Source organism: Trichosurus vulpecula, chromosome 8, assembly GCF_011100635.1.
Source record: "Trichosurus vulpecula isolate mTriVul1 chromosome 8, mTriVul1.pri, whole genome shotgun sequence".
Taxonomy (NCBI): domain Eukaryota; kingdom Metazoa; phylum Chordata; class Mammalia; order Diprotodontia; family Phalangeridae; genus Trichosurus; species Trichosurus vulpecula.
This window is the reverse complement of record NC_050580.1, coordinates 36,283,064-36,310,884: the sequence shown is the minus strand read 5'-3', so window position 1 is coordinate 36,310,884 and position 27,821 is coordinate 36,283,064. Positions and strand designations below refer to the sequence as shown.

Here is a 27,821-nt window from a genome sequence, read left to right as displayed (position 1 = left end):
TCCAATTCTTGGCATCCAGTGGTGCCATTAGCATGGGATTTAATTTTTTTTTAATCACGTTTAAAAATTAAATGTCAGTGAACGATGGGAGGCCCTGTTCTGTCGAGAAGTGAGAGCCAGCTTTGGAGTCAGGGATCCTCGGGTTCCAGCTCTGCCTTGGACCGGCCTGGAGGTGCCCCGTACAGATCACTTCTACCCTCTGTACCCCCAGAGTTACAAAGCAGGTGTGGACCAGCCTAGGGTGGAGGCGTGCGGGGCAGCCAGCCACGTGGCAGGCCAGTGGATAGAGTCAGTCAAACGCCACCTTATGGTCTTAGCTTCGAGGTCCTTCAGCCTCCTGGGGTCCCAAGGAGCAATCCGAAACCGTTTCAGTCCGACCCAAAGGCCCGCGGTCACTAGGAATGTCCCTGTGGGCCCATCGCTACACCAGCTTAGAAGCTTGTTCACTACTGCCAGGTCTCTGTACCCCGGAAATGGACGAGGAGCCTGGCACAGACGGGGCCTTTCTGCTATGGTCCACCCCTGCCCCCTCAGTGATAACAGTTTATCAGAAAAGCCACACCCTTAATTGTGTCCATTTAGGGTTCTATCGCCCAGTGCCCCCACTGCGCTAGGCGCTTTGCAAAGGTTATCTGATTTGGTTCCCACGGCACCCCTTAGAAGGAGATGCTATTCTGGTCATCCCCATTTTCAGGAGGGGAAACCTAGGCAGGCCATGGTCACCCAGCTGGTAAGGGTCTGAGGCCGTATTTGGGCTCAGGGATTCCTGCCTCCAGGCCGAGGGCAACTGTCCTGCCAGGCCTTCCGAGAAGCCGGCCCTCTTCACCCCAAGAAGCGCACCCCCCCTCCAAGGCTGGACGGCCGGAGGGAGGGAGGGTGGGAGGCGACACGTGGCTGCGGTTTAGACTTCACACCGGAAGTGAGGCCGGCAGGGGGCAGGGCCTCCGTGCGCGTCCCCGTGTAGCCCCGCCCCCCGCGGGCGCTAGCGGAAGTTGCGTGTGTCCGCGCTGGGCGTTCAAAGCGGTGCGTTGGAGCGCTCGCGGCTGCCGTCGTCGCGGCGGTATAGAGAGAGGGCCGGCTGCGCGGAGGCAGCGATGGAGCCGGCGGGGAGCTGCGGTTCCTCCTCCGTGGACTCTCAGGCCGCCTTCGTGCTGAGCAACCTGGCTGAGGTGGTGGAGCGCGTCCTCGCCTTCCTGCCCACCAAAGCGCTGCTGCGGGTGGCCGGGTGAGGAGCCCCGGGGATCGCGGGGAGGGCCGGGCTCCCGCGCGGCGGCCTCGGTCCGCCAGACTGCCCCTCCTCCCCTGCAGACCCATAGGGCCCTGGCCGCCGCTGCCGCTTCCTCCTCCTGAGCGGGCGCGCGCGACCCCCGCCGGGTTGCACCTGCCCCGCCCCCCACCCGAGCCGCCGCCGTCGCTGGCGATGTTGCAGCCGCCGCGCGTGCGCACGGGGCTCGATAGCCGCTTCCCCTCCCCCAGCCGCTCCAGGCCCTGGCCCCGGGGAGCCCGAGAGCCGGAGGGAGGGAGGGATGCCCCGAGGGGCTGGGGGAGGGGAGGAAGGCGGGCCGTGCCACCACGTGACCGGCGGCCCGCGTGGCTCCCGCGCTCTGGGAGCCTGGGCCCCAGGGCCGCCGCAGCGCCTTGACGCCCGCCGCCTCCTCCGCCCCGGGGGTAGTGTGTGGGAGCCCTGGAGCCCACCCGGCCCACTTTAACAAACAGCTGGCATTTGTGTAGAGCCTAAAGCGCTTGGCAGACCCCTCCTCACCCCCAGTTTACGGAGGAGGCAGGCTTCTTTTCCGGGTGAGCTGGGACTGAGCCTGGCCCGATCTGCGCAGAAGGCCGGCCTCTAGCAGACCTGGCTCCCCGCAGGCCCCCGGGGGTGGGGGGGCCGACCATCCTCCACCTATGCCATCATGTCCAGTCTTAAAGGTGGCAGATCGAGGTGACCGCGAATGACCTCCCGAGGGAGGGGGCAGCATAGGCGGAGGGGGTTCAGGAGAAGTGGGCAGGGCTCTTCATGGAGGACGGAGAGTGACCAGGGAATCAAAGAAGCGGGCTGGTGCAGGGAGGGGACAGAGAGCTCGGGCTCGTGGAGTGTAGATGACACAGGGAGCTGGAAACTGCCCAGATCGTGGGGAACCTGCGACACAGCCGCGTATACTTTGCTTGGCAGATAGCGGGGTCTGTTGGAGATTCTTGTCGAGTCAAAGGTGATTTTTATTAGGGAGATCAGTAGTAGAGGTACATTTAATTTTCTGACGGGAGAGACTCTGGAGGCATCAGCAGTAGTTAAGATTGGAATTCTGTTAAGTGAGCCGTGGAGGAGGTGCTAGCAGTGTTTGTGGAGAGACGGGATCAGACATGCTGCAAGGAAAGAATCAAACCTTGGCATTTGAATGTAGGGAGAAAGAAGAGTCAGCGCTGAGTCTGGGGTTCCAAGACCTGGTGACTGGTGCTCTCTCTGTACAAAAAGACAAGTTTGTGTGGAGAGAGAGAGGGTTTGGGGAGGATTGATAGTCACCATTTATACTGTGCTTACGGTGTGCCGGCACGTGGTAAGTGCTGTATGGTTGATTCATTTGATGCGAGGAGAAGTAGCTGTGTTGTTCCCATTTCCCGGGTGAGGAGCTTTTGGACGAGTTCACTTGTGGACACTTCAGAGCTACAAGTCCCAGCCTGACACCAGGCAGATGGAAATGGGGGCTTGGGATGAGTTTGGAACCTGTCCTGATTTTCTTCTTCCAGCGTGTCCCGGCTGTGGAAGGAATGTGTGCGCAGAACCTTGAGGACCCAGCAGAGCATGGCCTGGATCTCCACGATGGAGCCTGGGACCCCAGAGATGCACTCGCTGGTCCAGGTGTTAGCCAAGGAGCTTGAGGCAAGTGCTGGTCAGCCGGTAATGAGGCTCCGCCTTCCCTGTGGTCAGTCTGTGACACACTGAACATTGGCGCTCTGCGGAGGATGGCGTCTTCCTTGCGGGGCTCGTGCTTAAATTTTGTCTCATTTCTTCTTGAGCTCTTATTTGCGACATGGTCACTGTTAGTTACAAAATTAGCTTTTGTGGAAATCCTTTGACCAGTTAAGTGTGAAATACCTCCCTGCAGGTCATTGAAGTGGGAGTTCGGTCTTGGTGACACGTTTCCGGTGAGGTTTTGTTGGTCTGAATGCACATTTGAGAATGACACGATGGCGATTGGGCAAAAAAAACAAATGTAAGAGAATTGACTGTTTGAAGTCCTAAAGCATGGTGAGATGGGGGCGTATTAAGATACAGAGGAGCACAGATCTGTCAAACACTCCAGTGGGGCTCAGAAATGAAAAGAAGCGCCTCTGAACTTCCTTTTCCTATTCAACCCCAGAATCTCTAGGGGATCCAGGTGGTTGTGAGGAGTCCAGGCCACCCCTGGTAGCTTTAGGCTAGTCCATCACTCCCAGGCTTTCCCTAAAGTCAGTGGCTGTAGGAGCAGCCTTGGGGTGTTCCGGAGGCCATCTGTGAGAAAGACCCTAGGCAAAATTCAGCTTGAGCAGACCTTGAAACCTTCCTGGAACCCAGCAACAAGGGGGAAAGACTGGTCAAAATCAATGGCAGTGAGAGGTCCTAGAGCCCTGTCACAAGAGGCACTCCCCTTCTCCTTCCCTCTCCCCCTTGCCTCAACCCATCATTAGAGCAGCTCTAGAATCCCTTGAAGGAGGGATCATTTATTTGTGGAGCTTGACCAGGTGTAGTACCCTTCACCTCCCACCCCTCAACCTAAATACTGATTTAGATGAGATGAGCAAATGACGATGCCATGGGAGAACTACCTTAGTTTGAGAGAGACATCTGTAAACCCCAAGGAAAATAGCACCCTGACCAACATAAAGTAAAACTTGGACAAACATATCTTGGCTATAGGGACTGCAGCAGTACCAGGAAGAAGAAATAAAATGATAAATAGAATGGAAAAGGGAGAAAGGAAAAAATGGTAAGGAAAATTGGCATAGAGATGGTGGGAAACCATCTCCACCCAAGAACTAGATGCCCTGAAAATTAGAATAGGTCAGGCAGAAAACAAGGACTGATGAAGACAAGAATTAGGAAGACCCAAACCAAAAGATAGAAAAAATAGGAGAAAATGTAAGAAGTGTAATAGCAAAAACAACTGGTTTAGAAAACAGGTGAAGAAGAAAAAAACCTAAGAATTAACATATCTGAAAACCATCATTAGGAAAAAGGATGTCTTAGATAACATATTAAAAACAAAAAAACAGCAAACCAACCCAGAACTCTCAGTACCAGATGGAAAAATGGAAATAGAAACAATATAGTCGCCTCTAGAAAGAAACCCCAAAATGAAAAAATTATGAGAATTGCATAGCCAAAATTCAGAGCTTCCATCAAAGAAAAAATATTGCAAGCAGCTAAGAAGGAGTTCAAGTACCAAGGAACCACAATAAGATTCCCACAAGACTGATAAGGAGAGGAGAATTTGGAATACAGTATTATGAAAGTAAAAAGATAAAAGGTTTATAACCAAGGATAACCTTTTCTTGGAAAAACTATGTATATAATCTAATGGGGAAGAGGTTAATGAAATAGAAAATTTCTAAGCATTCCTGGTGAAAAGTATAGAACTGAATATGTAGATATTTTTAAATGAGAATGCAGGGTCCAAGAGAAATAAAAATGGAAAGAAAATATGTGGGGATGAATTATTTACATATTTGTAGGAGGACAGGAAACAAACGTCTTCTCAGAATCCTAATATTTTTAAAGGTTTATAAAGAAGGTTAAAATGGTAGATGGTCCATAGGTGATATTCTTCCATTCTAAAGGTCCTAGAAGACGACAAAAATGAGAGAGACAGAGGACTCTCCTGGAGAAGTTGTGAGGGAAATGGGCATCCTATGAATTTTGCTTTCATCTGAACATGATAAAGAAATATAGAACACAATATATCCACACGTAACAGATTTTGATATACATTAAACTCAGAGGGGAAATAGAAGATAGGGAGAAGGGGAAGGAAAGAAAAGAGTCTGAGAGGGAGAGCAGGATAGCAAGGGAGCAGTCATAAGCAAAACAAACTGGAAAATTGGGGGGTAGGAGATAAAAAGGAAGGGAAGAAAGTCAAAGCTTGATGTTAGGACTGAATGAAGTAAGGTCAAGAGAAGAGCTGCATTATAGAGGAAACATAAGATGACAAGGGTTGGACACGTACTCCTTTCTTCTACCACATTTTAAAGAGGGAGGTGGGAACCAAAAGGAAGACGAATAAGAGGGCAGATGAGAGTTAAATAGCTAACAATCATGACTGAATGAGCTAAACTCACACAAAACTCAAGAGGCTGGCACAATGATTTAGAAAGCAGAATCTAACAGTATGCTGACAGGAAACACATTTAAAACACTAGGATTCACATAGGATTAAAATGAGCTGGAGCAAAGTCATGCTTCAGCTGAATTTAAAACAGCATAATTTCAGGTAAGGCTATAGTAAATATTCTTGTGGTTAAAAGAGACAAACCAATATTTTATGTTATCTTGAAGATGTTGTAGAAATGATAATAGCGGGGAAGATGATGTACCCCTTCTGAAACAAATCTAGCCGTAAGAGAAGCAGAAAAGAAGTTGTGGATCTGAATAGAACTTGGGAAAAATTAGAGGAAATAGCTCTCTTGTGATTAGTGAATGGGGTTAAAATGAAATTTATAGCAGTACAAGGCACGTTAAGATTTGGCTATGTGTGGGGGTGGTGGGCAATAAAAACAAAAAATTGAAAAATAAATACTACATTTATTTACTGATCACAATGCAATAAAAATTCCATTAAGACCATTAGTGAAGTTTTAAAAATGAGACTATTGAGTCAAAGCAAATTATATAAACATTCTCACCAAAGAAATTGACAGAACTAAATGCACTAAAACTTAGGAAATGTAACTAAGTTTTGAGGGAGAAATTTATATCTAAGAGTTTTCATCAGCAAATTGGGCATAAAAAAAATTGAGTAGCAAGTTGAAAAACTTCAACTAACAAAGTAGAAATTCTGAAAATTAAATAGATAAAATTGAAAGCAGAAAGACCATTAAATTGATAAACTAGAAGCCACTTTAAAAAAACTAAACTGATTCTTTAAATGGAAAGAAAAAATATCAAAACTAGAAAAGAATGTAAAAATAATCAGAGAAGGAATAAAAGAAATGCCAAAAACTGTTTTGTTCAGTCATGCTAACAAAACTGCTAAAAGAAATGGATGAATACTTACTTTAAAAACAATCTAGGTTAACAAGAAATAGATAAATAATCCAGTATCAGAAAACCTGAATGAACCATAAATGAATACCCAAAGGAAAAAACTCGGGAATCATGTGGATTTGCACATGAATTCAAACATTCAAAGAACAGTTAGCTCCAATACTATGGCACTCTTTCTATGATAAAAGTGTTTTGATAAGCTGGGGAGAGACAAAAACTACAGACCAATGTCACCAATGAATCAATGCAAAAAGAGGAAACGATGCTTTTTGCAGTTGATTTGATGGTGTATTTGAAGAATCCTAAAGAACCAAACAAAATTAATTGAACTAACAAGCACAGCTGCAAGATATGAAGATACATGATATGTCCATACAAATCATCAGTATTCCTACATGTAATTAATAGAAGTCATCAGGGACAGCTTAAAAATTTCATTTAAAATACAGAAACAAATATTTGGAAATACGCCTGCCATGATTCATGCAGAGACTACTGGAATCCAACATGATAGCACTTTGCAGAAATGCAGACCTAAATAATCTGAGAAGCATTAAATACTCATGTAGATCAAGCCAAGATAATAAAAATGGCCATACCTGAATTAACTTTCTCAGTGGTGTACTGGAGAGAAAAATTTCAGAGAGCTAGAAATAGTAATGAAATTCAGATGGCAGAAGAGAAGATGACTCTCAAGGGTAATGATGAAAAAAAGTATACCAAATCTCAAAGTGTGCTACAAAGCAGTAATTAAAGTGACTTGGTACTAATTTAAAAAAAAAAAAGGATTAATGGAGTGGATTGGACTTGCAGTGTATGTAAGCAAATAGTATAATGTTTGCTAGGCCCAAACCCAGAGACTTCAGTTAATGGGGAAAGGATTCAGTAATTGATAAAACCTTCTGGGAAAACTGAACATCAGATTGACAGAAACCAGCAGCAGCTCATGTTAAGAAAAACTAACGTACGTGCCTCAGGCACAAGAGGTGGCACATAGAGGAACGAAGAAGAAATGAACTTTGAATCTCTGGAAAAGGAGAGAGTTCATGGATAAGTAAGTAATAGGATCATACCAGATAAAATGAATGGTTTTTATTTAAAATTAAAATTTTTTGCACAAATTCTAAAAATTAAAAGGGAAACAGTTAACTAGGGGAAAAAATCTGAAACATTTTTCTGATAAGAATCTTATATCTAAGTTTAAAATGGACTTTGGTAAGATTGAAACATTTATATGATTAAAAATCATTCCCCAGAGTTAGATGGTCACAGGATATGAACAAGCAAGCAGTTTTCAGAGAAAAAGGGAGGGGGAAGGGAGAGACTTAAGCCCAGTATGCTAGTTAGTGTTTAATTGTTGGTGGAGCTATGAATAGGCCCAGCTACTGTATTCTGGAAGGAATTTGGAACTGTTTCAAAAGTTCTTCACCTATGCATACTGTTTGGCTTGTTTATACCACTTCTGAACCTGTATTCCAAAGACATCAAAGAATATGAGAAAAGACCTCTATAAAAATGATTCACGGGAGCTCTTTTCCTGGTAGCCAAAAGTTGTAAAGTACAGAGGTATCCTATGTTAACAGTTGAAACAAATCGAAGTATGTGAATTAATAGAATGTCTCATGTGCCGCAGGAATTGATGAAATGGACAGTCTCAGAGGAAACTGGTGCAGAGGAGAGTCAGCGGAGCTAGAACAATTTGTACAAGTTAGAGGAAAATAACTTTGAAAGACGTTAGGGCTCTCTTTAGAACCCAGTTACTAAACTGCATGTCCTTTGACAGAGATACCACTACTAGGCCTATACCCTGAAGAGTAGAGAAAGACCCTGTGTACAAACATAGTAGGAGTAGTGGCAAAAAATTGGGGCCTAAGGCAGTGCCCGTCAGCTGGGGGAATGGCTAAAGGGATGAACGAGTTTAATGAAACATCATTGTACCTTAAGAAACAGTGAAAGGGATGGTTTCTGAGGAACCTGGGAAGGTTTGTATGAACTGATGGCTGTGTTTTGAGCAATAAAGCAAGGTTAGGTATGAAGATTTAAGGTTGGAAATGCAGTGGTAACTTTCCATTTTTCAGATTTGGTGCCATGAAATGTGAGTTTGTGAAGAATGCTCAGCCAAGATTCTCCCTCTCTCTGTCTTGTCCCTTTTTATCTGTGTATCTGTGCAAAAGCTATAAAAATATCCCATCTCCATAATTACATTTTTGAACTAAAAAGTAAGGGTAATATGTGGATAGATTCTCTACAGCAGGGGTTCTTAACCTTTTTGTGTCAGAAATCCCTTCTAAGAATAATGTTTTAAATTTATCAAATAATATGTATAGGATTTCATAGGAAACCAATTATATTGAAAATAGTTACCAAAGTATTTTTTTTAAAAGTTCATGGATCTCAGTCTAAAAACCTGTGTATAGAGTTTTATGCTCGTCTATTCAAACTTGAAAACTGTCTAATAGGAAAGAAACTAAAAAGTTCATTCCCATGTTTACTGTAAAATAAAATTATTCATAGGAACGAATATAAGATATTTTAAATGGATTCTAACTTAAATTTTAACTAATGGTGACCATGTGTTCATTTGACATGTGTTTTGTTCCTTACTAATGGAAAAATCTCTTAATGACAAACTGGAAGTTCACCACTTTTGATAAACTTATTTTAATTGTGGTAGCATATAAGCTTTTTGAATCAGGGACTGTCTCACTTCTGTATGTTTCCCCAATGCTTGGCACAGTGCCACATGCGTGTCAGCACTTAATACATATTCATAGATCATATTCAAGTTCCATTGTGTTCTTGATTTATTTGATAACAACTGAGTTGTATCCTTGGGTGACAGGTTTTTTAGCAGGAAAATCTCTGTTCTAAAAGGAATAATGTGACTAGGGGAAGATCATTGTGGAAGGCCAAAGGTGAATTGAAGTAATGTAGTCACCCGGAAGATGAGTCAGCTAACTCAGTGCCCTAAGCAGTCCTTGTGAGTGGCTGTTCCAGCTTGAGTTCTCCTGTTGCTTTTTTGCAGAAGGTTCATGCGTTACCACAGACTGTCCTCTACATGGCTGATGAAGATACTTTTGTTGGCGAGGAGGATGGCCATGGACACAAGAAAGGTGATTATCAGAACATAAGGGAATAGCTTTCCCAAGTGGTTCTCAATATTAAACTGAACTTGAGAGCTGTTGACAGCATTGCAGCCCTGTGGGTGTGTCATATAATGCATTAATAAGTCATCATGTATGTACCACTTGGTTTCAGATAACTTAAAGCCCAGTAATATATAGCTCATCCAAGTTATTTGAAGGGTTTTTTTTTCTCCTGAAATAGCTTACATGTAACTTAGCATGGATGAAACTAGTAGTGACAATGCTGGATGTATATTGGCCAGGAGAACTGTTAATGATTGAGTCATTGATTCTCTTTTCTTGGTGGAAGTTACTAATACATTCTTTTTGGTGCTCTAAGGCATGAAGTCTCTCATGCTGTGATTACTTCTCTGTGTTGAATGACACACATATTGAACTATAGAGTTTTACCAATAGAATGGAGTATTTCTCCAAAGTGATTACTTAGCCAAAAAAGTAGTTCCACTGTAATATCAGCCAGATAGGGGGAGAAGGCAGGTCTTGTTTTCAAGTTCATTGTGGCTTCCCTAGTTTTTGTCAGTATGTTAGGGAAAGGGAAATGGCTCATGAAAACGTTTAGAGCTTAAAGTCCGAAATGTTAGTTTGGGGTGGGGGGGTGCGGGGGTAGGCGGGGTGTGGAGATGTTACTTAATTGTTATAGAGTCATCTTTAAGATGTAAACTCTTTTTTTATCATTTTTATTTAATATTTTAGTTTTCAACATTGGTTTCCACAAGATTTTGAGTTATAAATTTTGTCCCCATTTCTATCCTCCCCCACATTCCAAGATGGCATATATTCTGATTGCCTTGTTCCCTAGTCAGCCCTCCCTTCTTTCACCACACCCCCTCCATCCCCTTTCCTCTTACTTTCTTGTAGGGCAGGATAGATTTCTATGCCCCATTCCCTATATATCTTGTTTCCCAGCTGTATGCAAAAAACAACTTTTTTTTTTTAATCATCTGCTTTTAAAACTTTGAGTTCCAAATTCTCTCCCCTCTTCCCTTTCCACCCACCCTCCCTAGGAAGACAGGCAATTCAACATAGATCACACATGTATCATTATGTAAAACACTTCCACAGTGTTCATGTTGTGAAAGGCTAACTATATTTAATTCCATCCTATCCTGTCCCCCTTTATTAAGTTTTCTCCCTTGACCCTGTCCCTTTTCAAAAGTGTTTGCTTTTGATTACTTCCTCCCTATCTGCCCTCCCTTCTATCATCCCCCCCCTTTTTTTAATCCCCGTCTTATTTTCCTGTGGAGTAAGATACCCAATTGAGTGTGTATGTTATTACCTTCTCAAGTTGAATCCAGTGAGAGTAAGATTCACTCATTCCCCTTCACCTGCCCCCTCTTCTTGCCACTTTTATGCAAGATAATTTACCCCATTCTGTCTCTCCCTTTCTCCTCGCAATATATTCCTCTCTCACCCCTTAAATTTATTTCATTTTTTTAGATATCATCCCTTCATATTCAACTCATCCTGTGCCCTCTGTGTATGTTCCCTTCAACTCCCCTAATGCTGAGAAGGGTCTCATGAATTACATACATCATCTTTCTATGTAGGAGTATAAACATAACAGTTCAACTTTAGTAAGTCCCTTATGAATTCTCTTTCTTGTTTACCTTTTCATGCTTCTCTTGATTCATGTGTTTGAAAGTCAGATTTTCTATTTAGCTCTGGTCTTTTCACTGAGAAAGCTTGAAAGTCCTCTATTTTATTGAAAATCCATATTTTGCCTTGGAGCATGATAACTCAGTATTGCTGGGTAGGTGATTCTTGGTTTTAATCCTAGCTCGACCTCCGGAATATCATATTCCAAGCCCTTTAGTCCCTTAATGTAGAAGCTTCTAGATCTTGTGTTATTCTGATTGTGTTTCCACAATACTCAAATTGTTTCTTTCTGGCTGCTTGCAATATTTTCTCCTTGACCTGGAAACTCTGGAATTTTGTGATAATATTCCTAGGAGTTTTCTTTTTGGGATCTCTTTCAGGAGGCGATCAGTGGATTCTTTCCATTTCTATTTTACCCTCTCGCTCTAGAATATCAGGGCAGTTTTCCTTAATAATTTCTTGAAAGATGATGTCTAGGCTCTTTTTTGACCATGGCTTTCAGGTAGTCCAATAATTTTTAAATTATGTCTCCTGGATCTATTCTCCAGGTCAGTGGTTTTTCCAGTGAAATATTTCACATTGTCTTCCATTTTTTCATTCTTTTGTTCTGTTTTATAATATCTTGATTTCTCATCAAGTCACTAGTTTCCACTTGCTCCAGTCTAATTTTTAAGGTAGTATTTTCTTCAGTGGTCTTTTGGACCTCCTTTTCCATTTGGCTAATTCTGCCTTTCAAGGCATTCTTCTCCTCATTGGCTTTTTGGAGCTCTTTTGCCATTTGGGTTAGTCTATTCTTTAAGGTGTTATTTTCTTCAGTATTTTTTTGGGTCTCCTTTAGCAAGTTGTTGACTTGTTTTTCGTGGTTTTCTTGCATCACTCTTATTTCTCTTCCCAACTTTTCCTCTACTTCTCTAACTTGCTTTTCCAAATCCTTTTTGAGCTCTTCCATGGCCTGAGACCAATTCATATTTTTCTTGGAGACTTTTGATGTAGGCTCTTTGACTTTGTTGACTTCTTCTGGCTGTATGTTTAGATCTTCTTTGTCACCAAAAAAGGAGTCTAGAGTTTGAGTTTGAGTCTGAGTTCGTTTTTGCTGCCTGTTCATGTTCCTAGCCAACTACTTGACCCTTGAGCTTTTTATCAGCATATGACTGCTCATAGAGTACAAAGTGCTTTGTCCCAAGCTTTAGGGTCCAAGCACTGCTGTTCTCAGAGCTACTTCTACTCTACACTGTCACCCCAGGCTCTGTCACAGCAGTGCTTCTCCTCTCCCAAGAACCGCCAACCAGGACTGAAATACAGACCCAAGCAGGGCACAGCAAGGGAATGTACCTTTGTGCCTACAAAATGCTCCTTGCACTCCTGCTCTGATCTGCTGCTAGATTCCTCCCACTGTGTGAGCCAGGGACTCGGGAAGCAGCTGACACTGTAGCTCTGGAAGCAGCCTCAGGAGCTTCCTGCTGCTGCCACCACCACCACTGCCCCACCTCCGCCACCCCCAGGGCTGGTGATAAGACCACTCTGAACTTGATCCCACATTTTCCCTGTGACCTGCTCTTTGGTGTTTGTGGGTTGACAAGCCTGGTAACTGCCACAGCTCAATGATTCATGGCCCTAAGGCCTGTTCTGGTAAGCTGAGTCCCGGTCTGGTCTGTCCTTGTGCGGCCCACGCTGGGCTGCACTCCATTCCCAGTGCCATGTGATAGACCCTTCCCAGCGACCATCCAGGCTCTCCTGGGCTGGAGACCTGTTTCCCTCTGCTATTTTGTGAGTTCCGCAGTTCTAGAATTTGTTTAGAGCCATTTTTTACAGGTGTTTGGAGGGATTTGAGGGAGAGCTTAATTAAGTCCCTGTTTTCCAGCCGCCATCTTGGCTCCTGATATAAACTCTTTTTTAAAAAACCATACTGCATTAAATGAAAACTTGCAAAGATTCCTTCATATCTCAGTTTCTTTATCATTTTGTTACAGCACGAAAGAGAAACCCCCAGGAAATTGCACGTGCCATTGAGAAGTTGTTTCCAAAACGCTGCCATGTCCTCGGAGTCATAACCCCAGGAGTCATAGGTGAGAGAACCCACCGAGGTGGGACAAACATGTCTGACTCTCTTCTTAAAAGAAAATCTATGATTGAGTGTTTTTGGTTTTACAATCCCTTCATTTCTAAACATGTTCTCCCCTCCCTCACCCTTGGGAAGAGCTTCCCCATGGCAGAATCACAGGAAAGAAGAGAGAAGCAATTCAGCCAAAGGAATGCATTTGCCGCACTTCGCCTTGTGGGCAGTGCCGAGGACCTCTGTCCACCTCGGCAGAAGAGGCTCATTTTAAAATATCTTTTGGGCTTTATTTATCACTCTCATTACGTAGCATGGAGCTGTTTTTGGAGGGGGAGAGTCTTTATATTGTTGTGGTTAATGGGTTTATTGTTTTTCTGGTTCTGTGTATTTCACTTGGCATCGTTCCTTCTCTGTTCTTGGTCATTAGTTCTGATGGAGCTAGGGAGATGTATAGATTTTTAAAAGCAAAATTATTTGGGTCTAAAAATGGTAGTTATGTCTGTCATAAATAGTATTTCAAATTATGGCTAATATTGAAAAATCAGTTTATTTCTAAAATTAATCTGAGGGACTGGTAAATGTGCAGTGTAAGTTAAAATGCTGGCTTGAAATATTTAATCAGTGACTTGGATCAAGACATAGATGTCCTGCTTAGCAAATCTGGAGATGATCCAACAGAGTTGAGATCCAAAAACTGTCTTTGACAAGCTGTAATGCACTGAATTTAATATAAAGCCCCATTGCTTTTTCAAAAAAGAGTTGTACAAGTACAGAGTGAGGATACAGATATGTGAGGATAACAAGACAGAGGTATAAAAAGCCCAGATTTTAGTGGATTTAGTTGACTTTGAGCTTAGTATGAATCAACAGTGTGCCGTGCAGCAAAAGCAAACACAGTGGTTGGCTTAATTTTTTCATTAACAGAGATGCAGTGAGAAGAAAGGGGGAGGTATTTTGCCCTGGTCAGACTGCATCTGATCACACATCACCTAGATGCATCCTCTTCTGTTCTCATCCTCCCTCTTTCGTCTCCTTACCCCTTTGTCAAAAAAAAGAGTCAGCTTAGCCTTAGCCTCGTTGACTTTCTGCTGTTGCTTCTAAGCAACCTCTCATAGGTTTTTCTGCAGCCAGTTATAATCCCTCTCATACGGGACATTCACTCTCTGGGTAATTACGTAATTGTACTTGAAAATAACCCCCAGTGGGCTCAGACTGCCGAAGCTTTGAGCCGTGGGAGACAGTACGGAGAGGCAGATTGTGTCTCAACGTGAGGAGAAGCTTACTGAGCTCCCTTTTGAACTTTGGGGTTTTCTCGTGAAATAGTAACATTGGTTAGCCCTTTGGACTAATGCTGCACATTCTTCTAAATAGATGGCAGAATTTAAGGTCTTTTGCACATAGAAAATGAAACAGCTCGATATAGATGGATAGACTTGACGTCAGCTGTCTGGGTGCCCTCAGAGAAGACAGTTTAAACAGCCTGGTTTAATGGGGTGTGTTTAATCCAGGTGTGCAGATGCCTTTTAAATGTAGTGGTTATCTCTGGAACAACCGTTAACTTCTGTGCTGCGGCCTTTTCCCCTTTTGGGGGGAGGTGAGCATTCATTTGTGAGCTTAGGGTTGTTAATGCATTCAGGTAAGCTGCTGAATTTAGTTCGTTCTGTCTTGGCTTCATTTTAGATGTTCAAAAAGAAAGTGACTGAGTAGAGTTTGGGGGAGAGTGAAGATGAAACCTCTAGAAGTGATTGTCAACTGAACTGAGGCAGAAAAAGGCCTTTGGATAAATGACTTTCCTACTTCAGTGTAGTGCAGATGGGTTGGCAAAGACCTTCTGCAGAAGGTGGGGTTTGTAGTTGAAGGTTGGACTAAAACTAAGTGGGAGGACATGCTCTGCATCGTGTTTATTTTGCAGTGACTCCGATGGGATCAGGTAGCAATCGACCTCAAGAAATAGAAGACGGAGAAGCCGGCTTTGCAATATTGTTCCCCAAAATTGATGGAGTAAAAATTGAGACTTTTCATTTTCTGAAGGATCTGAGAAAATGTATCCATGAAAGCAAATTAATTGAAGCAGGTGAGTTGGCTGCTGTTGTTTATATCAATGTTTTCACATTTGGTAAAATCTCAATGTGCACTCAGCCTTTGTTATCTGGACAACAGTCAGCCTTCTAGTAACTAAGAATGGTGCAGAGCAAAAATTACTTTGTAGACTAGAAAGAAAAGGAATAGACTCATTTATTGGCAGTAGGCCACACATTGACCACGGAAAGGAGCTAGACAAGGAGAGGAAAGGGATGTGCACAAAGGGTCAGACAAGACCAGACCAAGTTTGTAGTCACAGGGCACACAGCCCTGCCCTCCTGAGAATATCAGTGATGCACAAGGACACCGCGTTCTCCATTCTTTTGCAAGTGACTCCAGAGTTAGAGTTCTCAGTCCTATCAGTGCCTTGGTTTGTGTGGCCCTGAGGACCTGATCTAATCAAGGGCATCCTATCTCCCTACATATCTTTCAGTTTCCTGTTCAGTTTCAGTTCCCCTTTAGCCATTTTTGTTCTGTCCTTTGAAGTTCACGTATCACCGTCCTTGGCAGAGAAGACTAGGCTAAGTTAGAGTTAAGCAGTTCTGCTTTCTCTCTCCTTCGATCCTCTTTCTCACAACATAGCTTTAAAAATCCTTTTTTGTTTCAAAGCAGATATATTTGCTTGCAATATTATATAATGTTAAGTTTGTAATTATTTACATTTTTTAAGAAGACTCCGAAGAAGAAAATCTCCAGTACATTTGGTGAATCTTAGACTTCTAGAGGTTTTATAGAAAGATATGGGCAGTAATCCTTTGGGTTGGAAAGGCTTTGGTGGACGGAGTTGGGACTAGTACCCACAGAGGTGAGGAGGACATCATGGATCCAACATTGAGACTAAGCCAGGCCCTTTTCTTTTGAGGAATGTACGGCATGTACCTATCAGTCTCTATTCCTGGTGCCCTTCAGCACATACTGCAACAAATCTGAGATGTTTCTATGATTGGATTGAACCAGCTTTTTCCTCCTTTTTCTCCAACATTAGAGGAGGCTACTTTCTTAGATTTTGTTTAGTTAGCAGAAATTTGGATTAAAGTGATAACTTCTTGTGATTGTGTTTTCTAATAGGGAAAGCAATTTCAAAAAATTTTACTACTTTTTGTATCCTTGAATAGGGGAGTATGTTTTTCTTGACCCATTTGGACTGCTCTTTGACAATTTTACAATCAAGTATGTTTATTTTATGCCTGGGGCCTTTGACAGGATCTTTATTTTGTAGGTGTGTCTGATGGAACATGTGTTTTTTAAAATGTTAATTAAATAGCTTTTGGATGATGAGTAGTTAGTGAAATAGCATAGCCATTTCTCAGGGGAAGTGGGGTTTCTCCCTAATGTTTATTTTTTTTTATTCTGAAGTTAAACACAGTTCCCCTTGGATATTTCCTTACACCAAGTAGAAAGAGGATTATATGTAACTGCAAATTTTTTGTTACACACAATTTACTTTTTTAAATGGTATAAATAAGAAAATGAACAACCTGTTACTTTTGAAACCATCCTGCTTATACATAGCTATTTCCTTTCTTTTTTCTTCTGTGCATTTTTAAAAAATGCTTTAATGGCCCTCTTTTCTTTCCTTTTCCTTTTCCCTTTCGCAACATTAATTGCTAGCTTCCCTCTCCTTTCCTAATGTCCTCCACACTTGAAAAGAGAAAAACACAAACCTTAAAACAAGCATAATCCACATATTTGCATGTCTTTTTCTGCACAAGTCTGTCACCTCTTTCACAAGGTGGGTGGCATGCTTTATCATAATTCTAAATTATCAGTCATCACCTTGATCAGAGTTCCCAGGCCTTTCAAAAAGTTTTTCTTTGCAATGTTATATAAATTCTCTTGGTTCTGCTTACTTTACTTTATCAATTTATACAGACGTTTCTTTTCCTTTCCAAATCTGTTATAGAGCAGTATTATTTCATTACATTTTCAAACCAGAATTTGTTTAGCCATTCCCCAATTGATGAGCACCCCCTTAGTTTCCAATTCTTTGCCACTACAAAAAGAACTGCTACAAATATTTTTATACACATGGGCCTTTTTCTTCTTTCTTTAATCCCTTTGGGATATAGGTCTAGTTAGAGGTATTGCTGAGTTGAATAGTATGTACAAGTTAGTGACTTCAAAATTGCTTTCCAGAATGTCTAAACCAAGTCACAGCTCAGCCCAGTTCTCAATTATTCAGCTATAAATAATCCAGATTTATATTATCCAGGTCCTCAATATTTCTTGCTCTTAGGATTTGTTACTGTGCAATCTGTTAGTACTTCCTTTTTCTATATTCTTCCATGTTCTTCCATTCTATCTAAGACAGTCTTCTGGTTAGTACATCAACTTTTTGCTTTGTAACATTAAATTTTGGGAAGAAGTGACTTTCTAAGTTTCTGTTCTTTTTGTGGAGGTGAAAGTTCAGATTCAGGAAATCAGCTATAATTAGTTTCAAAGCCAGAAGGAACTAGAGGATGTCTGACCCAGAGAAGAGGGTTGAGAAGGAATTGTTCAATAGAGGGCATTAGTGTGGAGAGGGAAGGGAAAACACACTTGGTTTTTAGTACTTATTAAATGTGGTTTTTTAAAAATTGGATGAATAAGGTTTTAGATTATATAAGTGAATTCCATCTAATATAATCATAGAAAGTAATATTTTCCTATAACATAATCAAGTGAGAGACAGTGGCATTTCAGTGGCAGTACTAAATTCTTTTAATGTCTGTCCTTTAGAGGTAGCAGGGCATAGTGGCCAGGAGGCTCACGTTGCAGTCAGGACGATTCTAATTCAGTCTTGCCTCTCAGTGCCATAAGCAGCCCTCTAAGACCTTTCAATACAGACTGAATTGTAAGACTGCATGAATAGAGGGAGGTCCTCCAACGCAGGGCTTCTTAGACTTTTTTCCACTCGCAACCCCTTCAGCGCTTCTTTAATGGTGGATCATGACCCCATTTGGACTGAGTCTAATGGATGAATCACAGATCTAACCCTCCCCCCCCAAAAAAATCCCACATTAACAGCTTCCCAACACTTAAGGGCCATGTAACTGGATAGTTCTTTCACTTTTTGAAGATGTATATCTCTTAAGTTGAATTCAGCAAACATTTTTAAGTTTGCAGAGAGCTCAGCAATGGAGGAGGGAGGGGAACGAGATGATAAAAAGTTTAGTTGAGGCACTAGCCTTGTCTTTGTGAAGTTTACAGTCTAGTTGGGAATTCATGTTGGGCCTTGATTCTGTCATTCTGATGGCGAGTGGACTCTTAGGATGTCAGAGTTGGAAAAAAAATATTCTCTAGTCCAGCTCCCTTAACAGAGGAAGGAACTGGAGGCTCAAGAAGGGAAGTGACCTGAAATAGCATCTGTAGGAGGTGAGAGAGGGAACCAGTTAGGGAGGAACAAAAGGACTGCCATGCAGCAGTGAGGGCCCAGCTGAAGTAGGCTAGCTGACCTGTTCTGTACTGTGCCATTCAGCAGCGTGGGAGGAGTAGAGAAGGAATCACATGATTAGCGGTGAGCTGCGACAGGACAATTAGGGGTGAGGGAGATTGGAAAACAGGGATAGCTAACACTGGTGACAAGGGAGGAAAGCAAAGTCAAAGCAGAGCTAATTGTGAAAGTTCTGAGACCTGGCAGGTTTGGAGGACTCACTGAAGGGGAAGACTAGGTTTAGGAGGGCAGAGGCATAGGGAGAAATGAGATGAAAGGAAGTTAGGATCATACAGAGTACGTCAGAATTTTTAATTAAGGAAATGGAAGACTTGTGGATAACGATGAGATCCAGTGTGGGACCATCCCTGTATGTTCCTAAAACAGCGTAAAGGAGTAGAGGATGAAATTGAAGAGGAATCGGGAGATTAAGGAGTACCATCATTGTGACTGTGGAAGTCCCTCCATGAGCATCTTTGTGTGTGTGTCTCAGAGCAGGAATTGTGGAGGAAAGAATGGTGGTCATCCAAGTGCTTTAAGTCTTTGAGAAAGGCAGCCCCCCCAACCTAGAAGGGACAGTGCACAATAGCCGACGTGGTTTGGGTTGGGCAGAAAATTGTGAGTTGGCTTCGGAAGAGGAGAGGCTGAGTAATGGAAATTGAGGAGCAGAAGGAGGCCTTAGACTCTCTGTCCAGTGTCAGTGTATTGTGTCTCCTTCAGTCTCGTAAGATATTAGCCAGAGCTAGAGAGAATATCTGGGAATGCTTTGTCCTTTAGGGGAGCCAGATTTCAATAAGAGAAAGAGTAGATAGCATTGTCAGAAAGATCCAGGATGAAGGAAAGTCTTTCATTATAGAATGGGAATTTCAGAGGGCACAGTGGAGGGGAAGACTCGGGTTGGAATGGGGCGTGAGTGGGGTTGGGTTAGGGAAGATGAGCATGAGAATGGCATGTGGGGATTGGAAATGGTTTTCTCCTCAATAATAATAATAATACTAGCAGCTACTCTGTGCCAGGCACCATACCAAGTGTTCTACCAGTATCTCATTTAATCTTAATCACAACCATGGGAGGTGGGTGTTATTATCACCTCCATTTGACTGATGAGGGAAACTGAGGCAAGTAGAAATTAAGTGACTTGCCCAGGGTCACTCAGCTGAAAAGTGTCTGAAGCCAGATTTTGATTATTACAGGGATAGGGACAGAAATCAGAGAAGATGAGTAATAATAAGTGGCAGTGGATAGTGAAGTCCACACTCTCCATGGGGTGCTGCTGAGGGTGCTGGTAGGCTCTGGCCTTGATCTTTTCTATATGTGTTAAATGGGCAAGTCAGTAATGATTCATGGCTCCAGGCCCTATTCCTAAATATTCTGAATTTACAGAACATGTTGTGTCCCCACACCCTAAATCCGTAAGCATTTATTTGTTGCCTATCAGGTGCTGAAGATAAAGACAAAAAAAAAAATCTCCCCTCCCCCCAAAGAGGTTCTATTCCATTAGAAGAGACAACATGGAAGTGTGTGTGTGTATGCACGTGCACATGTATATACATATCTCCCCGTACACACATATATATACCTACACACACATGCATATACACACATACATAATACAAAATGAATTTGAAATAATGAAAGACAAGGTATGTAGGGTCATTGGCATTTGGGGGTACATCTCAAAAGAAGTGAGGGAGTCTGAGGAAGAGCTACAGCTCGTTGTAGAACAAAGCTCCTTGAGGGGAGGGATTATCTCACTTTTAAATTTGTATTCTTGGTACCAGGCACACAGTAGGACTAAAGTGATAAATAGCCTCTTCTTTAAGGGCTCAAGCTAACCAGAACTCCCTATCAGACTCAGGATTGACCAGTATTCATTTGTCTCCCATAAGCCCTTTGGGATCTTGGTAGCTTTAGCTTTACAAACAGGATGGGGGTTGAGGATGAAATCCGTAAAGATATAAAATGTACATTTCCATGGTTGATGAATTAATTCTCTAGACCATTCATTAAGCACCAACTGTGCTAGGAATTATTTAACCATGATTAAATTATTTAATGAAAGTCTTCTGTAAAGCACTCTTTTCCATATGCTTGGGTTACATAACTTCAAAATGAGTCCTTGAGCAGTTAACTTCAGAATTGTTTCTTTAAAAAGAATATACATTCTCCCAGATGTCAGTAACTTCGTGCTTTCACTTTAGGCCTGGCCGTCATAGGAATACTTTTTCATTTGGCTTCCTAAATCTGCATATGGTCTTAGTGTACAGCAATTTTATTTTTTAATGGTGAATCCTGAAGTTCTACCACTTTATTAAATAAATTCAGCTATACATATAAAGCCAAATCTGAAAGTCATTTTGTTTCAGACAGAAGACGGTTGACAATCTAATTGGTCCAATTTCCCTGTATGTTACTTGGGGTTTTCAAATAACGACTGACTCCTAAATCCATTGTGAGTGCACTTTGGTTGCTGTTGTTCTAAGGAGTATTTGTGTGTTTAGACTTAAAATGGTCTCCAGTATTTGCTACATCTTTTTGTTTTGAATCTCAGAGGCCAGTTCAGTTCAAGCCCCCATGCAGGCTTCCACAGGAGTAGAGAATTCTATGTTGGGAGAGGTAACACTTGAACTGAAAAGAGTGCTGATAAGAGGAGATGATGATATGGGGCAGGGGAGGGGAGGGTCTTGCCTTGTTTCTGCCACAGACTTCTAGTACAACTTTGGGAAAATCCTTTTTGCTCTCTGGGCCTCAGTTTCCTCATCTGTAAAAGGAGAAGAGAAGGTAAGACTAAGTGATCTCTCAGCGTCCCAGGCCTGTGACTGACTGACAGTTGGTTTTCTTTTTGTCCATCACAGGTCTTAAAAACAATCCTGAACTCAGGGTGGTCCTTATTTTTGGCTACAATTCTTGGAAAATAGGAGCTGCTGGATTTCTTCAAAAAGTAGTCAACATTCTCAATGAGAAGAGCGTCATGCTGGCTGGTGGCCAGGTGGACCGCTTGACCTCGCTGACGTCAGAGAGGTTTGTGCTCGTGCTGCTCTGTCCCGGGTGGGAGGAGGGGAGGAGGAGCATCAAGATCTCGGCACTCTCGGGGGAGTTTTGGGGAGTGGTGTCGGCCCTCACCTCCAGACTTGCTGGCATGATTGACCTGGTTTTTTAGTAGACAGGGAGGCTGATAGACTGAAGAAAACAACGATGACAGCTGGCATTTATGTAGTGGTTTAAGGTTTGCATCCTCATGCTGTCCTGTGAGGTCAGTACTACTGTTATCCCATTTTATTGATGCAGAAACTGAGTGTAAGAAAGGTCAAGTGACTTGCCTAGTAAGAGTCTAAGGCAGGATTTGAACGCAGGGCTTCCTGACTCCTAACTGCTGTTCCACCTACCCGCCTAAGAACAATCAGTTTCCATACCCAGTTTCACCTCCCAGCTCCTAAGCTTAGGGGATTCCTTGACTTGCCCATCTGTTAAAGGAGAGGACTCTGGGATCACAGCTGGAAGAGCCTTGAGAGGTCGTCTTGTATTTCTCCAGTGAGGAAACCGGGGCCTAGGGAGTGGTGGCTGGCTATCCCCCGCTCTAGTTCTGGGAGGTCACTTAGCAAAGGTCAGTGGTGTGCCCTCACTACAGGACTGCTGCGGGTCATCCCTTTTCCAGGTTCACTCAAACATTTTCCTGCCACTTGGGTAGTTACGAATGGGTGGATACTACATTTATCCTTCACTTAAAGAAGTCCTCCTTGCCGAGGCAAAGCCCTCAGCGTGCACAAGTGATCTATTCCATCCCGTCATCCCCAGCAGACTGCCCGCCTCATCCCACACATGCCTGTGTCTCCCCCTGCCTTAAAAAGACATCACTTGAACAGCCATCCCTGCCAGTCGGCAAGTGTTGGCTGCTGACTGCCCTGGGCTTTGTGCTGAGAACTGGGGTTATAAGAACAATACGGGAACAATCTCTCCTTGCTAGGGGCACATGAAGTATGCAGAGTACACACACACACACACACATCTGTACAGAGTGGTCAAAGTCAAGGACATTTGGGAGAGACTCCCAGAGCTGCAGTCAGAGGCTTCAGGAAGGGCTTCGTGCTTGCATGGTCTCCTAAAGGAAAATAGAGTACTCTGAGGCTGGGTCAGTCAGTGGTCAGTAAGCATGTATTCAGCACTTACTGTAGGCCAGGCTCTGTGCTAAGTGCTCAGGAACCAAAGAAAGGCAAAGCTCCTTGACAAAATGGTCTGTACACAGACAGCACTTCCATTCCTCTCCTCTCATTTCTTCACACTCTGCAGCCTGGCTTCTGACCTCCTCATTCACCTGAACCTCCTCTCTGTTTAGTCCCCGTTGGACTTCTTGACCTCTCGACAGCCTTTGTTCTGTCACTTGCTGTCCGCCTGCTCCTCCTCAGCTTCCTTTCCTGACTCTTCTTCCAGGTTGTGCACACTAACCATGGAGATTCTGCCCCCGTCTTCTCTCCTCCCTCTCTGTGCAGATGGTTCTCAGATCTCTGTCTGCCCCCTCATCTTCCTCCAGAGCTACAGTCCCACATCACCCACTGCCTTGTGGACATCCAACAAGTCAAACACGTTCTCTTCCCCCACAGATCCTCCCTATTTCCCATGACCCTCCTGCTCACCTAGACTCCTTGACTTCTTCCACCACTCACCCCATATTTCTAATCTGTTGTCACATCTTGGCATTTGGCCTGCTCTCCACTCACCCAGCCTCGACTCTGCTACAAGCCCTCTGTCACCTCCCACCTTCTGGACAGCTTCCTGCTTCAAGCTTCCTTCCGCTCTAATACTCCTCTACCCTCAGCTGCCAAAGGGAAGGTCTGTTGGTGGCAGGTGGTGTGAGGATACTAGTTGGAGCTTGTGGGATCGGACAATACTTCATGTAGAAAGGGGCAGTGTTTGAGCTGAGCCTGGAAGGAGCAGAGTATAGGAGTGACCAAAAAAGCTAGCCCATGGAAAGACCTGCACTGGGGAGGTGGAGGGTATCATGGATGCAGAATAGTGAGGAGGCCAGGATGGCCGAACCCTAGAGAGCATGGAGGGGGGTGATCGAGGAGTACGTCCGCTGGAAAAGTAGAGATGCAGCTTATAAAGCTTTCATAGCTTAGCACCGCCCTCAGATTTTTGGGACACCTGGTATTTGCTCTTAGAGATGACGGGAAGCAAGTGGGGTTTATGGAAAAGGGAGCTGATGTGGTCAGACTGAGCTTTAGGCAAACAGCTTTGTTGGCTGAAGGGAGTTGGGGAGACCAGATGGACAGCTGCTGAGGGCTGTTTGAAATGTTGTGCAGACAGAAATGACAGGGTTTGGATACAAATGAGTGAGAGGAGGGCTTTGAAGGTCCCAGCAAGGTTGCCGATCTGGGCTGCTGGCAGGAGTGGTGGCGCCCTCCTTGGGAATAGGGAAATTCAGAAGAGGAATGGGTTGGGGGGAAAGATAACAAGCTTTTAAAAACCAGAACATCCTGGTTCTGAAAGATTTTCTTCCCTAGGGACACATCTTCATTTGGTTCTCATCAAGAACATTTCATTATTATAAGCTTTTATTTGTCTTCAGAGATGGCAGCATTTGCTTCTCTCTTGTGGGAACCATTCCATACCTGTTTGTTTTGTTATAATGCACCAGGTAGAGAGTGATCCATGTGAGCATATTCCTTGATGCTGGGTGTTCACAGAGCCTAGAACGACCTCTGAACTCACTGCAATTGTTAGACTGGGATTACATCCCCCACATAGCCTCTGCACAATCCCAAAGCAGTTGAGGGTCCAGAAAAAGCAAATTCAGACTTTAATTTCAGAACAGCATCCATCCAGAGATGGGAGTTTTTAAAATTAATTTTCAGTTTTGTTTTGAATATAATTGTTATTTGCATATAAAAGATTGTATTAACTGAGTTAGTTATATTCTCCTCCCCTTACACAAAAGTGGTGTCCCTGATGACCCCTATGGTTTGAATAGTGATGGAAAAGCAGTTTTGAATGGAGGGGTATAGCCAGTACTTCACAAGGAAGTGGACAGGAAGGAAGAAGAAAGCCTAGGGTAACGAATTCTACATAATAGAATCTCAAAAGCCCAATTCTTTGACTCACCCAACATTGGGCAGGCAGAGTTTGGACCAGACGCTAGTTCAGAATGTACCTTTATTGATCGCTACTGTTGCTGGTCTTCCTCCATGCTCCCTGTAGCTGTCTCTGCTTTACCCCAGTCTATCCATTCTCTTGGTTACTGTTGTCCAGATGTGATCATTACTTCCACTTCAAAAATTGAGGTAATTTCTGCCAGTCTTGCTGACCTCTGAGGCCAAAGTTTAACTTACTCTTTATACATACTCTGTGTAAAAACCTACAGTGAAACTTGTTCATACTCCAGTGTTGTGTGTCATTAAAAGGGAAGGTTACAGTACTAATCTTTTTGTCAGATGGTATCCCAGACTGTAGATTTCTTTAGCAGAAATGCCATTTAGAACAGAGGTGTCAAAACGCTCTGTGGGGAAGGAACAGTAGTGACAGTAGAACCAGACTAAAATGTAATTGGGAAATATTTTAACAAAATGATACAGTACACCATAGATAATGTTAATTTGTGGTTTTCTAAGTCAGTATGTTCCCCTCAAGGAGCTTGACACCATTGATTTATAAGATTAATGTTATTGTTTGAATGTTATGAGAGTTTTTTATTTCCCTTGTGAATCTTTGTAGAATGATCTTGGGAAGTAGTGATCAGCAGTAAGAAATGGTACAAAATAACCTTTCTCATTCCCTAGGATAATTTGTAGAGGTGCCCAAGAATAGACAAATTGACTAGTACTATGACATAAAATATTACTTGAGGGGCAGGAGCTGGATTTCCCGTGCTCACCCTTTTTTGCCTTTTCAGTATTTCTCAATACATGAGGAAAAAGAACATCAGTGATAGTCTTTAATGCTTCCTCAACTCCTCTTTCCCTCTCACAAAAGTAACCATAGACCTGTGAGAGCTTAACAGCTGGGGCCGTGTCACTTTTCTGACTCAGAATTGGGCCAGCCGTACTTGATGGCAGAGAGGCTCCTCACCTAAGTAGGTTGGCCCTGAGGTGGCAGCTCAGGAAACTTCCCACCTCCACCCCCTTGTGTAGCTCGGTGGCAGGTTTGGACATTCACTTGCAAGTCTGTTCAGTACTACCAGAGTCAGGGGCAGGGTAGGGGGTGCTCAGGTGAGCCAACAGCCCCAGGGCCCACCCTGGCTGCCTGCAAGTTGGAGGCTGTCCCGGTGCTGGGGCCTGTGCTGACGTGTCCATTACTTTTCAGTAACCCCCCCACCAATGAGGCCTGTGGTGTGGTCGGCCTCTCCTTCAGTGGACCGCAGATCCAGAGCGCGTCTGTTCTGCTGAACCAGGATGTGAACGATGAGAAGACCGCCGAGGCTGCCATGCAGCGCCTCAAAGCCGCCAACATCCCCGAGTACAACACGTTTGGCTTCATGTTCGCCTGCGTGGGCAGAGGCTTCCAGTACTACCGGACCCGCCGGAACGTAGAGGCGGATGCCTTCCGGAAGTTCTTCCCGAATGTCCCCTTGTTTGGCTTCTTTGGAAACGGAGAAATAGGGTGTGATCGAATAGTGACAGGGAACTTCATCCTGAGGGAGTGTAGTGAGGTAGAGGATATATTGCTCCATAGCTACACCACTGTCATGATTCTCATCCACCTCGGCCCATCCAAGTGAGGCACTCATGCTCTGGGGTGCCCACACCCACTATCCCCCAGCACCTGGGGGTGTGTACATATTTCAGATGAAAGTACCTTTAGAAGTATCTGTTTTATAACTTTGTTTAATGCTCTCAAGATAATGTTGGAATAGGTCTAACAGAACTTGTGTGTAAGATAAATAGTGTGTGGAGGGCATCACTGGGCCAGCTCGGGGGAGATGGAGGGCCAGGGTGATGGGTGACTGAGAGGGGAGAGCACTGGACTGGCGTCCAGGCCCCCCTGCTGCCACTCAGCAGTTGCGCACAGAGCCTTTCTGAGCCTCAGCTTCCTCATCTGCATAATGGACTTGCACTACCAAACTCACAGGGTTGTTGTGAGGCTAAAATGGAATGTGTGTAAAGCTCTTTGTAAACCTGAAAGTGCTACAGAACCGTGTGATTATTGTCAGATAAGCGATCACCTTGGGGCCATAATCATGAAGTTTTTTGTTTTCTTCAAAAACATACAACATTGGTCTGTTGTCTCCTTAAGGGAGACCTTTTCTCAACTGCACCTGTTTTTCAGACACTTTAATAAAGTTATTACATTATTTTTACTCATTGCATAAGTTAAAATAAAATATTTTGTGGTGGTAGTTGGTCTGTTTAAATTATTCAGCCTGAAGAACAAATTTGCAAGAGTCATCAACAGTATTACTTTATCCATGAAAGCTATCCTTTCCATTTGTCAATAAAGAAAACACGAGTAACGCTCTTTTGTTCCCCTTCTTTTTGTAGCTTGAACAGTAGACACCCAAGAATAAGTTCTCATTTCCGTTCTTGGAAATGAACTTGGACATAACTGCTTTGCAGCTAGATGGTATAATCCATTAGGGAGAAAGGGGAGATTAGTACCCACACCTTCCACAGCAAACACTGAGCAGCAGCAGAGCCATGGTCATGGACAGTAGCAGTGGGAGGAAGCTCACAGCACAGTGGAAAGAGACTGGCTTCAAAGGCCACCTGAGGCAGTCTGGCTTTGTAACTGATAATGGCTTCACACTAGGTTGACAAGGTTCCTTCCACTTCTGAATCCTGATGAACTCTATCTAGAAAGGGATATCTAGGGGTCCTCAGAACCCATGCTTAGCCCCCTTGATTAAATTAGGCTGAGGACAGGCTTCATTTTTAGTGGCATGTCCAACCCAAGGAGCTGCTTTTCTGGAAGGACCAAGACTACTCTGCCCAGCTCATGTCAAAATACCACGTTCGGTGAAGGACACTGATGGATGAGCTCATCGAGGGGGACCATCATCACCTATGAGTATTAGCTGGAGAAATGAGGGTCGTTTAACTTGGAGAAGAGGCTCCAAGGGAGTCTCCAGACTGCTTGGATCCAAAAGGCAGAACTAACACCAATAGGAAGTTGGGGAAACTGGTTTCAAATTAAACCAGGAGGAGAAATGTTTACAATGGAATGGATTATCTTGTAGGGTAGTGAGTTGTGCATCATTGAAGGTGTTTGATTAGAGGCTGGATGACCACCGGTCAAAGGATTCCTTTTAAGAGAAGGATCCACCCAGGTGACTTCTCATTTCCATTCTAGCTAGCTCAGATTCTA

The 27,821-nt window shown here is 43.5% G+C and overlaps 1 protein-coding gene across 1 annotated transcript; it reads left to right on the top strand.

Moving 5' to 3' along the window:
* The first annotated feature begins 968 nt into the window (after positions 1–968).
* FBXO22 (F-box protein 22) lies at positions 969–26,973 on the top strand. The gene is made up of 7 exons (XM_036734363.1): positions 969–1,225; positions 2,743–2,875; positions 9,261–9,348; positions 12,948–13,043; positions 14,946–15,107; positions 21,383–21,548; positions 25,824–26,973. Exons 1-7 carry the CDS (start codon positions 1,095–1,097, stop codon positions 26,236–26,238), a joined length of 1,191 nt encoding a protein of 396 aa, XP_036590258.1. The 5' UTR covers positions 969–1,094; the 3' UTR covers positions 26,239–26,973.
* The last annotated feature ends 848 nt before the right edge of the window (positions 26,974–27,821 follow it).

Bases quoted from the DNA above. Each gene is read 5' to 3' on its own strand.
- FBXO22 (XM_036734363.1), top strand. From the start codon at position 1,095: ATGGAGCCGGCGGGGAGCTGCGGTTCCTCCTCCGTGGACTCTCAGGCC. The intron at 1,226-2,742 runs GTGAGGAGCCCC...TTCTTCTTCCAG, and splicing joins GCGCTGCTGCGGGTGGCCGG to CGTGTCCCGGCTGTGGAAGG. The intron at 2,876-9,260 runs GCAAGTGCTGGT...GCTTTTTTGCAG, and splicing joins TGTTAGCCAAGGAGCTTGAG to AAGGTTCATGCGTTACCACA.